Genomic DNA, 14,040 nt, shown 5'->3' with positions numbered 1-14,040 from the left:
AGTGTTATTTAATTGAGTATGCATGGAAAATTTGTTTATTTCTTTTATAAAGGATTTATTTTCTGGTTAAGATTCTACTCTCAACAGAGCTGACCTTTGTTTAACATGGTGATCCTTGGTGCATCTTTGCAACAGCTAAGAGACTGTTTCCAGTATTACCACAACTAACTAGTCATCTGGACCCTCTGTTTCGTATTTTCATATCACATAGTATTGTCTATTCCTTCTGCCTATCTCATGTTATAGGTTGTGATTCTTTTTGATTCCTGTTTCTTTTTTTTTAATCTGTTAAACTCTTGATGCCTTAATTTGTGGGGTCCTTGAGATATTGTTCTTTATCCTTTTTTAATTTTGAATATATGTATAAAAGAAGATGATTACCGCATTCATCTGTGCGCTATTACTTACTAATTCGTTAATCAGAGTTTCTAGTTAGTTAATAGTAGTTACTAGAATGTTAATATTGCGTTATTCATTTCTTCCTGTGTAGTTAATCATTAATGACTTATCCATATTCTAAAATTTTACCACTATCTTTAATGATGCACACATCATCAGCGGAGGAATGCCATTTCAGCAGCAGTCAGCGTTCAGTGATATCACCATTGTTTTTCTTTAAGGAAAAACCTGTGAATTACATAGGCGTAAGTTTGTTTTGAAAAGTGTTAGACAAATATGAGGGTGCGGCAGAGCAATGAGCAAGATACAAAATACGTTCACAACAGCCCTGTTGTAAGTATACCCATATACAGTATGCAGTAAGCTACAATCATAAAACATTTTTAAATAAATAAAGAGCTCCACTGACCCACACCTCCATTACATTAATCTACATTAAATGAATTGTCATAATTCTTCATGGATTGTTCCAGCCAATATTTTTAAAATTGCAAATCAATATGCTCTTAAACGCTGCTTGTGTGTATTCAGTCCCTTCATACTTGAACCTGGTAGAATCAACGTTAATTAAAAACGACAGATGTAAGTATGTTGGGGTAAGTTCCTACAGGTTTTTCAGGTTGGCTGGATGTAGTTTGTTGGCTGCAATTTGCAAACACTGCCCCAGACTCTCAATGGGATTCAGATCTGGACTTCGGCATGGCCAATGTATATAATATTCAACTTTTTGTTTTTAACCTCTCATGCATTGCTTTGGGCTTGTGTTTGAGTCCAATTTTCTTGCTGAAAGGTGACATTTCTTCTTTTCTTTAGCAGACTAAAGCAGGTTTTCTTGTAATATTCCCCTGTTTTGTGCTCCATTCATTCTCCCTTTAATTTTCACAAGAAGCCCAGGTTCTGAGGATGAAATGTGTCCCCAGAGTAAGATGAAAGACTTGTGATGGAAAACAGACAATGTACAGGCAGAGCCAGAAAGACCACCAGCAGACTGGGCAGGATAATTGGGAGTAAAATCAAGAATAAAACATGCAACAAAAAGCAGCAAGAATTGCTTTAAACATGAATAAGAATTACCAGATACAACTAGAAACCATTCATCAGGTAGAAACCATTCACCATTCATCAGCCTCAGGAATAAACATGGGTGGAATTAGCAAAAGAACATGCACAGAAAGGCAGCAACTTTTGGAGAACTGTCTTATTTTCAGATGAATCCATATTTAACTTGGATGGATCTGATGGCAGAGTGTTTGTCTGGAGAAAGCCAGGAGAAACATTCCAACCAAACTGCACTAAAGCTACAGAAGTGTTTTTCTACAGTGGTGTTGGTGATCGTGTGTTCATTGATTGTATCATGAACTCAGAAGTGTACAGAGATATTTTGGATACAAACCAACAGAAATCAATAAATTATCCAAGTGATAAGTCAATACTTCCCAGAACTCTGACCTGAACCCTATAGAGCATTTATGGGATGCAATGGAGAAGATATTGTTGATTGTCAATATGTCATTGTGGATGAACTGAAAGTTTTTTTGCTTGAAACTTCGAGGAAACCTCTACCACAACTGTTACAGAAACTGGTTGATTCCAAGAACCAGACTTTGTCAAGAAGTTCTGATAAATAAAGAATGGCAAACTAAATACTAAAATACAATAATTTTTTATTTTTAATGAAGCCACTATTGAGTGTCCAAACGGTTTGTTTGGTCTATATTATGACCAGTATATATATTATTATCTACATTTTTAAACATTTGGGAAATGTTTTGCTTGAAAAGTGTGTTTGGAGTATATATATATTTGTGAAAGGAAAAATCCCTGCAATCCTTGAGAGAAATATTGTCTCCAATACCTTCTTCTCTGAGCTCATCCTTGTGCATGTAATTTAACAAAACAATCTGTAGCCTCTCCAGGAATGATTCCTAATGTATGATAGTAGTCCGCTGTGAATACGCTTTCCTAATATCCTGTATTTTGCTACATAATACATTTAATTTATCCCAATACCTAGGACATAGCATTCAAAGTCAACTATGCCTATCAAGCTGCTTTAATATGATGAGTATTGTAAAAGCAATCTATAAATAGAAATTTATAAAACTATATAGCTAGAAATTAGTAGCATTCTATTGTATTTCCTATTCAGATTTTTTTTTTGCCATCCCACCCTCATACACCACGTTTTACAACAAAGGTACACCCATGTCTTTCACAAATGTATACTAAAGAGTGTAGAAAACAACTTATTAGCAAAGGGTTTAGCATTTACTGAAACTTGAAGGAGTTCAATATTGTCTTAAATCGTTGTAATGCTTTTTTGCTAATTAACATATGTAACATGACCAGATGTCACCTCAGACTGTTTTTCACTTGCAGAACCTGCTCTGCACATTTGCACATAGTGAAACAAAACTATCTGTTCTACACCCATCTCAGGACTTCAAATAATTTCTTCCTAAAAAAAGCTACAAACGTTTTGTGTTATTGTTCCATTTCCAAGATACAAGGTAAAATGGGTTGGGTGTAGAACAGTCTACCGAGTACAAATACTGACCACAAGCAGCAGTAACAACAAAAATAACACAGACATCGACTGAAGAAATCATGCTAACAGTCTATAATGGACTAAATGTGGTAAGCTATGAAAATACCTTACAGTGTTCTGCAATTCAAATATTTAATTCAGTTGAACAGCTTAATTAAAATTAAAAGCTACAAATAGTCCTTTTTCTGTACACAAATTAATGACAGTGCTAGTACTAGAAAAGAGAGTAGGAGTGACAGCAGAATTTCCAAAAGTCATTTAATTTTTGCACAATATGATAGTCAAAAATGCATCGGGGTGTATATTTGTGTTTCCGTGCATATTTATAGTGGCAAAGCACTTGTAGAAAGTGCAAAATTTATGTGGGACATTTTTCGCATATGAAGCTTGGCAAGATCAAAATAATGTTGTTGTATTTTTTGTGTTTTTAATGCAAAATTTTATCAAATAAACTTTGCATAGATTTAATAACATTTACCACATCAAATCAGGCTCTTTTATTTTCTCCACAGGTATAACTGAAAATTTGTATTGTTGGATTAAACACTGGCAAACTTATGCTGAAGAAACATGGCGTCTAACGCAGACGTCACTACAAGTAATAACTATATATTATGATTTTTGGCAACATGCATTAATGTGTGTGTGTGTGTGTGTGTGTGTGTGTGTGTGTGTGTGTGTGTGTGTGCGTGTGCGTGCGTGTGTGTGTGTGATTGCATTGGCAGTTTCAGCCTAGATTTTACTACTAACAATCTGCAAATTGAAATAAGTTGCTCATGTGTTTATAATTAAACACAGCTTTATTTTGTTCATAGCAAAAGACTTTGGTTCTGGATCAGGATCAGCACAGAAGGACTCAAGCCAGCTTAGACGTGAGTTAATACCATTATGGCATACCAGAGGGAAATCAGAATTACTTTTATTTTAAATTTGGTGAATGGGGCTTAGAACATAGAGGTGGGGTAGAGATAGTGATATCCATTATTACACAGTAAAAAAAGTTATGTTGTTATTTTAACCTACTTGCTGGGTTACACATATTGGGTAGTTTAGTAGGCTTATTTGTTTCATTATTGGATTAATTTGGTAACAACCAAACATGATGGTTTAGATATTCTGGTCTTGAGATTTCATTTTAAATATTAATGGTCCAACTTGTAATGGACAGAACTTGCTGATTTGTTATATAAGCCTGCTGCTTTACTTGAAAAAATAAAGTTAGCAATATAAATCCAGTGTTGCTGACCAATTACAGGTACATAATATCCACCTTTTTTAATATTCATAAATAAATAAACTCACCCCAGTCAGTTACATAAAGTTAATGGACATTATTTTTGTTAGCTTATTATGTCCGTTACTGTTGCACAAAATGTATACTGAAATACCTCTGGCCCCTGTGTAAGAACACACCCCAACCTTTGTGGATGTCCTCTGAACCTTGAACTGATCATGTATTTCCAGTTTGGTTCAAATCCACATTACCAGTCATGAATTAAAAATATTTAAGTAAACCAGCTCTGCCTCCTCAGAATTGACTGATGTGTGGCAGCCATATTGTTTATAAAAGTCAATATATTTTTGAAAATTATTGAGGTCATGCTCTCCCAAGTAGTTTGCCATCAATTTTGTGAAAATTGGCCAAAAATCCTAGGGCTAGTTCTCAAAAGTAGGTTTTACGTATTATGCAAATTATCATTAAATTTGAGTGGGTGTGGTTAAATAGTCCAAAAGGCAATTTTCTATAGTTTTAGAAATAAAATTTCTTTCTACACCTTATTTTCCAAGAGATATGCTTTTGTGTGCAAAACTATGAATAGCACCCTCAGTGGCCAATTTGAGTGAGATTGCATCAGTTTCTAGTGGGTAACTACCTAACCCTATTATTCAAGTTTCATGAAGACAGCTCAATGTTATCACTGTCAAATGCCTGCTGAAAACTGATTTCCAATGGCGGCCATATTTTTTTTAATGAATTAGGTCATCATCACAAATCCACGTACAGATTTACAGATTTACCACATAGATACAGCATATTAAATGTCAGCACAATCGCACTTAAGGTTCCTGAGAAACAGTTATCTGTTTTGAATTTGCCAAAGTGTTGCAGATTCAGCAACACTTTGCAAATTCAGTTTGGCATTATGCCATAATAATTGTTGATGTGTTATTATGAGAATGGTATGGTCTATTAAAAAGCTTTTGATTACATTTGGCTGGCATGGTCTGAAGATGATCTGAATCGAGTTTGGTGAAAATCGGGCCCATGGCCTAAGTTAGAAAAAGTAGGTTTTCAACTGAATTCAAAATGGTGGACAGCAAGTTCAATCGAATATGGCATAATTGGTAACACTGACCTCTGCATGACTCACAGAATCTATCAAGACCACATTCATTACAGTAGGCAAAATTATTCAAAAGCTATTATCATTTTTAAAAATTTCATTATACTTTTTTATCACAAGGTGGCACTGTCTCTAAACTTCCTGAGTACCTTCAGAGTATGCTGCTGATGACATACCGAGTTTTATAAGTATATGCCAATGCGTTTGTAAAATTTAGAATTTTACTACAAAATTCAAAATGGCCAACATGGGGAAATTGGGTACTGTTCACTTCCATATGCTGTACTAAAACAAATGAGACAAGTCTCGTGATTTTTGGTCAGCCTGTTCAGAAGTTATAAGCAAAATTGGACATTTGTCATATCTCCTGACCACTAGGTGGCGCTGCACTGAAACTGTCCACGTACTCTCAGGTCCTGCTTGTGATGGCAGTTACCAAGTTTTGTCTTAATATGCCAAACTGTTGCGGAGATACAGCCTCATGTCCATTTTGGCGTGCTCTCAGTCGAATTAGTTTATGTGCTATACAAGAACAGTTGGGTCTATCAAAAAGGTTTTGATCAAGATTTGCTAGCACGGTCTGAAGATGATCTGATTAAATTTTGGTGAAAATCTGACGAACTGCCTAGGAGGAGTTCAAAAATATTTTTTTGGGAAAATTCAAAATAGTGTAAAAACATAAAAAGCCAGAGGGTGATGTCGAATTGCCTTGAGCTAAGTAATCAAAGCAAAAAAGAATACTGTTTTTATACATTTCTATCAAAACTTATTAGCATATACATGAGTGCAAGTGGCCAAGGAATTTAGAAAGATTTGACATGACAATGGGCAAAAGTAATCAAAGCAATTAGCATTTTTTAATACTGCATAATACTTTTTGACCACAAGGAGATACTGTTCCAAAACAATGCAGGTACCCTCAAGTCATGATGCCAATCACAGGTACTAAGTTTGGTCTGAATATGTTAATGCATTACGGAGATATAGCCTCACACCCATTTTGGCATGATCACCATCAAATTCGTCCTCATGTTGTTTGAGAACAATTTGGTTTATCAAAAAACTTTTGATAACACTTTGCCAGCATGGTCTGAACATGATAAGTTACGAATTTCAACTAAATTGGGCGACCGGTATATCGATGAGTTTTAAAAAAAATTGGTTTTTCAGAAAATTTTAAATGGACAGGAATTTTAGCCTACCATGGCATAATTACCATCATTGTTCTCTGCAAGGTCCAGGGAAATGGGTCCCGTAAATGTAAATGTTGTAATTTACATGTTGTAATTGTTGACCAGAAGGTGTTGCATCCTGAAACTTTTTGAGTATTTTGGGGGCATGGTACTGATGACACTTACCAATTTTTGTAAGAATGCATCAAGTCGTTCATAAAATACAGTGTTTAAGACTAAATTAAAAATGGCAGACGTGAAAATGTAATATCAAACAACTTGTTCTGCCCCACTGAATCGAATAGAGACCAGTTTCATGATTTTAGAGCGGTCTAGGAGGAGATCGAAAAAATTAGGTTTTTTGGAAAATTCAAAATGGCAGAAAATCTAGTGGGGCAAAAATTAAAACTATGGGGTCCATTCAACTCGGCACAAGCAAAGGAATCGGGGGAAAACCGGAAGTATGTGAGATGGCTATAGGTCACTCCATAAACCATCAATAGGACTTCATCAGTCTTTGTTTGATCTCTTTGGGTTCAACGGGCAATCATGCATGATCTAGCTGAAATGAGGAGGCCAATTCCCTCCCATCAGTCAGCTCTCCCCTATCACATGACGGCTAACAACCAGGGAGGGTGAAGACTATCATGTGCTTCCTCCAAGGCATGTGAAGCCAACCAACTGCATCTTCTCAAACTGCTACTCATGCAACATCAGGGGGTGACTTAAAACACATGTCTTTGATAGATACTCGTGAGCATTTCTGTAAGTCGCTGTGGATAAAGGCATCTCTCAAAAGCTGCAAATGTAAATGTTACCGAATGATACATGATTCACATTTGTGACAATTTTATATTTATCACCACGTATCATTAATATTAAAATAATATATATTTTTTTCAGATGGTCTCCTTTCGTTTTTGAAAACACTGGGACTTGAAAAGTACTACCCAAACAAACTGACTCTGAGGGCTTTACTGGAAATCAACAGTGCCACTCTGTCTGATGAAGAGATAAACTCACTGCAAGCAATACCATGGGTCTTCCTAAGAAACTTACTGATGGTTAATTCGAAATCAAGATCCTTACTATCTGCACTTTGTGAAAAAGATGAAGCAGATGACTTGTTTAGTGATGAGGACAATGATGGTAGCTTTAACCTTCTAGATCTTCACACTGCCCTCTTTTTCTGTGCAGATAGTTTTCTCCAGCAAGAAATGGCACTTAAAATGTCAATGTGCCAGTTTGCAATACCATTTGTGTTGCCTCAAGGAGTACATAATCGAAGCACTCTTATGTTATGGGCTCTTAGATCTATCTTAAAAGAATGGCGTCCCCATTCAATGTCAGAATCTAAAGGGTTTGTTGAAGACAGTGTTGCTCATGCAGAAATTCCCTTGATATCATTTGCGAGGTTAAGCAACTGTAGCTTGTCCAAGTCACAGGTTTTGAACCAAGTGATCAACAATTCAGAGCAGCATCATGACTTCTTTTCTCACCGAGAAATGATCGGAGGATCTGCTCCAAGGATAATCGCTAATGGTATGGTTGAAATGTGTTGGACTCTGCCATGTGGAAACAAGTGCATTGATGTCTTTCCTGAGGCAGTGGCTATTGCTAATTTAAGAGGAGATGCTGGTTCTTTTGAAACACAATTCCGTTTCCTTACTCAGGTGTCCACAGCTGTCTTTGTCTTCCTGGACAGTGTTGAAGAAAACGAACAAAGGTTGTTTGCCTCTTTACAAGAAATGAAGTCCAAAATCTTTCTTGTGGTCAACTCTCAGAGAAATATGAACCAGAATGTGAAGTCATCTATTGAGGCGGTAATTGATACTCTGCAACTGGGAAGAGACCACATAATTAAGAAAAGCCCAAAAGTGAATTTGGCTACTTTTGCAAAGACAATCAATTCTGCCATTAAGAGTGTTCTGTTACGTGAATGTCACACATCATGTCAAATTGAGTCCATGAAGAACACTGCTCAGGAATTAGGTCTTGGCATTGATGAAAGTGAAAACAAAGCCTCCATTTCAGCAGAAGAAATGGCAGAGAAAGTCATGCAAACTATTGGAGTTCGTCAAATAACGGACTATAAAAAGACACAGTTGCCACTACAAGGTGAAAATTGGAAAAGACTGGCTAAAATAGAAAAAGAGCAATGTCGACTAAAAAATTCAGGAAAAATGAGCCTGGAGAAATATAAGGTTCAACTTCAAAATGAAAAAAAGGGAATTTGGAAGAAACAAAACCAGTGTAAAATGACAAGAACAATGGATGTGTTCATAGAAGCTTTGTCGACCTCTGATAACACTGAGCGAGCCTTCTTCCTGAAATGGATGGGACTAAAGATGGATATGCGATCACGCAAACACATGTCAAGCCTTCGACACAAATACAAAGAGTGTGAACAACAGAAAGACAAGGATGCCATAGCCCGATTAGACCAGGAGCTTCTTGATTGTTCTCTTGGCATAGAGCACTACATGAGAGAAATGGGACAAATCTATGAGGCTGCTTCATTTGGTTCAAACAAAATATCTGAACAAAGCAGCAGTCTTCCTACTCTGGCTGCCAAACTGCTTCTAGCTGGGTTTCCTCTTGAACTACTTGATGGAGATGCATCAAATATCCCAGAGAAATGGGTGAGTGATGTTCTCATGGAGCTTCACAGGATGGTTGGCCAGAAGAGCCGTTTGCTGGTTATCACTGTGTTAGGGGTTCAGAGTACGGGTAAATCAACACTACTCAACACTATGTTTGGAGTCCAGTTTGCAGTGGGCAGTGGTCGATGCACACGTGGAGCATTCATGATTTTCCTTCCTGTAGGTAATGACTTGAAAGACGAGTTACTTTGTGACTTTATTCTTCTGATTGATACAGAGGGTTTGAAATCACCAGCACTGGCACAACTGGAAGACAGTTATGAACATGACAATGAATTGGCCACATTTGTGATTGGTCTGAGTGATGTAACCATCATCAATATAGCGATGGAGAATTCCACAGAGATGAAGGACGTCTTACAGATAGCAGTTCATGCTTTTTTACGGATGACAGACCTTGGTAAAAAAACAGTTTGTCATTTTGTTCACCAAAATGTTGCTGGTGTATCTGCATATAACAAAAACCTGACTGAACGAAAACAGCTCTTGGACCAACTGAATGAGATGACAACAATTGCAGCTGCAATGGAAAAGAAGCCTAACATAAAAAAATTCACAGATGTCTTGGATTATGATGTGGAAAAGAACAACTGGTATATACCAGGCCTATGGCATGGCACCCCACCAATGGCACCAGTTAATACAGGCTACAGTGTAGCTGTACTTGACTTCAAGAAGTCCCTCCTGGGTATCCTTAAAGCAAAAAAGGATGAAGAAACCTCTCAGATCCCAGAGTTCCTGCAGTGGATGAGTAGCGTGTGGAAGGCAGTGAAGTTTGAGAACTTTATCTTTAGTTTCAGAAACAGTCTTGTGGCCCATACCTATGATAACCTTTGTAAAGAGTTTTCTGAATGGGAGTGGTCTTTCAGAAGACATATTCAATCTTGGCTTTCAACTCAAATAGTTCAACTATCTAACAATGAAAAAAATGGTACAAATGAGGTTGTTGAGCCACTTATAGAGAATGCACACAAAGAGATTACCTCTCAAAAAAAGATAATTAATGAAAAACTAAATAACTACTACAAAAAGAAAGACCGACATGTATACTTGGTGGAAAAGTACAAAGCTGATTTTGCTAATAACATAAGATTTCTGGAGATTGAAATGAAGGATGAAGTGAGAAAAATAATAGATGCTGCTCTTGAGATGAGAAGTAACAAGAAGAAAGTAGAAGACATTCACAGAAAGCAAACTGCAACGATTGAGTGCCAAGTCCTTAAACTCCTCCAAATTTACAAAGATCAAAAAGATGAGGTGTCTGATGAGCACCTTAAAGCTGAGTTTGAGAGAATGTGGAAAACTGAGGTGGCAAACATCACTGGTCTAAAAGAAAGGGATGTTCCTTCGGATGTTTTGAGACAACTGCAAGTAAGTTTAGTCAATCGCAATGTCATGGAGTATTTGGACAAAGTTCATGATTTGACACAGTATGGGCGAGGAGAATTCCAGGTCAAAGACAAGCATGTAAAATGGGAAAAGAAAATACAAAGTTTCTTCACACAGCGTAGTGCAAAGCAAGATTTAGAGATTATTGCAAATGCTGTAATTAAGTGCTGCGATAAAATCATTCAGCAGCATGCACAAGAAAAATGTGACTACCAAAACACATTTATAAAAGACGTGCTAGAGGAAATTGATAAACAGCTCCAACAGGCAGGTTCAAAAATCAATACAAAATTTGAACTTGACCTTAAATTGCACATTTGTGGCGTTGCTTCTCAGAAATTCCTTGAGATGCACAGGAAATTTCTCACTGAGCAAGATCCCGTTAAACATTTGCAGAAATTTAAGAGTCAGTATCTCTCTGATTTCATTGATTTGTACAGAAAGAGGGACCAGTGCCACAGGAAAGCACGAGACTTCACTCAGCTCTGTCTCAAGCCAGCAGTGACCGTGTACATCGACCAGACCCTCGGACCTGACATTGTTGATGCAGTTCTGCTAAACAACCCAACTGAGTACAGTTCCCGAGTGCTGTTTCAGTACACAATTCAAAAGGATCTACTGGAAAAATCCAACTTTGATGATTTTAAAAAGTACATTTTGCAGTATGATGATTATGTTAAAGATTGGATATACAATCATATCATAAATTGCTTTTCCAAAGACATATCTCTGCAAAATTTAAAAATTAAGAAGTTGGACATCATAATGAAGAAGATCATGAAAGCAATGGAAACCTCTAAACTTGAAGACAATGGCTCGCCTTTGCCCGATAATGCAGGAGGTACAACACGGTTGATCCAGAACTTTTGCAAATCTATGAACTGTGTCATCTCAATATCCATGAACACAGTGGAAGGGGTCCTCTTTCAGAATACCAACTGTTGTGCTCCATTCACCAAAAGTCTCTATGAATGTGTAGATGACATGAAACTACAGCTAACAGATGAAATCTCCAGGTCAACTGATATAAAAGAGACACTAAACAATGTGTCTGTGAAGCCCCAAAATGAGCTCTTTAAGAAGGTGTTTGGATGTGGGAGAAAGTGTCCCTTTTGCAAAACACCATGTGAGGCAGGAGGAAAGACACATCAACAACACCATGCAGCTGTGCACAGACCAAAAGGACTTTGTGGTTTCCCTAATGTAAAGACTAATACTCTCTGTGAAGAGATCTGTACATCTAGTGTACATGGGAATGGAACGTTTCAAAGTCAAGAAACAAATTTTGAACCTCATCTCTGCAAAGACTACCAGAAATTCTACCCAGACTGGCATATTGCACCTGACATATCTATAGAAGCCTCAGATTACTGGAAGTATGTGATGGTGACATTCAGTAAACAATTTGCTGAAAGTTATAAAGCAGAGCCAGCTGTGTATCCAGAAGAATGGAAGAAAATCACTAAAGAGCAGGCTCTTATTAGTTTGAAGAATAATTTCAATATTAAATGAGAAAAAAACTTCCAAAAAGTCACAATAAATGTATTGGCAATTGTGAACAAAATGCAACTAAACAACTAAAGCATGGGGGGGGGACAATGTCAGTTGAGCTGTCTTTTTGTTATAATGAAAAAAGAATCTTCCCTGCTGACTATTATCTAAATATATAACAAGTCTAACTAAAAGTGATTTTCAGGGAGTTAAATGGTTTCTATTAAACATATGTGTATTGTATGTCTACGGTGATTTTAAAAAAATGGTTTGATTATTTCTGTAATTGCAATGTTCATGAAAATGTTACAATTATTAATCATGTTGTTACAATTTTGTTAAAATGTCACAATTATGTTTATTAATTAATTTCTGAAATTCCAATTAATGCATTTTTCAGAATATTCTTTATGATCATACAGTATGGGTATATTCATGAATTAATTGCATGCACAGATATAAAAATATATCTGCAAAGCAAAATTGGTTGTGAAGGCAAGTTGTATTACAATTATACATTTAGAGAACTACTTTATGATAAACTAATAAAAACATAATAAACGAATAAACTCTCATATTCCTTCAATCTGAATCAATTCAACATTATTGTCGTCATACATATACTGTACATGGGTATATCGTATAATGAAATGTACCTTATCTACATGGTGCAAACATATAACATGGATTTAGGTTTTTTAAAGATTTTATACATAATATGAATTATGTTCTCCATACGTAATACTTTACATTATAAATGTTATATGCCAAGCATAATGTCTTATAATGAATGGCATACACACATATAAATGCTTAACAGATTTTTGTGGACCAGATTATGAAGCAGAAGTGTTAGGAGACCTAAATATATACAAACCCCGATTCCAAAAAAGTTGGGACGCTGTGTAAAATGTAAATGAAATCAGAATGCAATGATTTGCAAATCTCCCATATTTTATTCACAATAGAACATAGAAAACATATCAAATGTTTAAACTGAGGTGCCCTGTGATGGTTTGGCACCCTGTCCAGGATGTACCCCGCCTTGTGCCCGATGCTCCTGCGGATAGGTTCCAGGTTCCACTTGACCCAGTAAGGATAAGCAGTATAGAAGATGGATGGATGGATGGATGTTTAAACTGAAGAAATGTACTATTTTACAGGGAAAATAAGGTAATTTGAAATTTGATGGCAGCAACACATCTCAAAAAAGTTCGGACAGGCCCATGTTTTCCACTGTGTAGCAACAGTCTGTATATGTCTGGGAAGTGAGAAGATCAGTTGCTGGAGATTTGTTAGAAGAAGGTTGTCCCATTCGTACTGATACTACTCAACAGTTCTGGGCCTTCTTTGTCGTATTTTTGGTTTCATGATGCGCCAATTGTTTTTAATTGGTGAAAAGTCTGGACTGCCAGCAGGCCAGTTAAGCACCCGGACCCTTTTACTACGAAGTCATGCCGTTGTAATAGATGCAGTATGTGGTTTAGCATTGCTTGCTAAAAAATGCAAGGCCTTCTCTGAAAAAGACATTGTCTGGATGGAGACTGTATATAGAAAACTGTATTAATTGTGAAACTGTATATAGTTTCTTAATAGTTCTCTGGGAGTCATGAAAGAAATAGTAGTTATAAATAGTTTTTTAGTAGTTCTCCAGGAGGCATAAAAGAAATAGTAGTTATTGATTAGCTAATAGTGAACTACCGTATTCATCTGTGCGCTATTACTTACTAATTCGTTAGTTGGAGTTTCTAGTTAGTTAATAGTAGTTACTAGAATGTTAATATTGCTTTTTTCATTTATTCCTGTGTAGTTAATCATTAATGATGGATCAGTATTCTAAAATGTTACCAAACAAAATTTTGCTTTTGTATGGACAACATGTGTACACTCCCTCCATGTGTGGATCATTGTCATTTCTTTGCCTGAAGCACCTCTCCTGCTGACAATCTTAAAGTGGCTATATTAAATGTTAACTGGCTTTTGCTTCAATATGAGATATCTGCTTTTAGACTTCTGAGTTCATGATGCAATCA

At 36.4% G+C, this 14,040-nt stretch overlaps 1 protein-coding gene across 2 annotated transcripts; it reads left to right on the top strand.

The window, feature by feature from the left end:
• Positions 1-261: 261 nt before the first annotated feature.
• On the top strand, positions 262-12,108 carry LOC108269833 (up-regulator of cell proliferation-like). Of its 2 annotated transcripts, XM_017475908.3 has the most exons (4): positions 263-3,036; positions 3,460-3,545; positions 3,763-3,819; positions 7,368-12,108. In XM_017475908.3, the coding sequence occupies exons 2-4, from the start codon at positions 3,518-3,520 to the stop codon at positions 12,026-12,028; spliced, it is 4,746 nt and encodes a 1,581-aa protein (XP_017331397.1). In that variant the 5' UTR covers positions 263-3,036; positions 3,460-3,517; the 3' UTR covers positions 12,029-12,108. The 2 variants fall into 2 exon arrangements, with proteins under 2 accessions (XP_017331399.1, XP_017331397.1); XM_017475910.3 differs by lacking the exon at positions 3,763-3,819 and having other exon boundaries at positions 262-3,036.
• Positions 12,109-14,040: the final 1,932 nt, after the last annotated feature.

This window comes from Ictalurus punctatus, chromosome 9 (genome assembly GCF_001660625.3).
Source record: "Ictalurus punctatus breed USDA103 chromosome 9, Coco_2.0, whole genome shotgun sequence".
NCBI classification, from domain to species: Eukaryota; Metazoa; Chordata; class Actinopteri; order Siluriformes; family Ictaluridae; genus Ictalurus; species Ictalurus punctatus.
The sequence above is the reverse complement of the archived record's forward strand: the minus strand, read 5'-3'. Positions and strand labels throughout refer to the sequence as shown.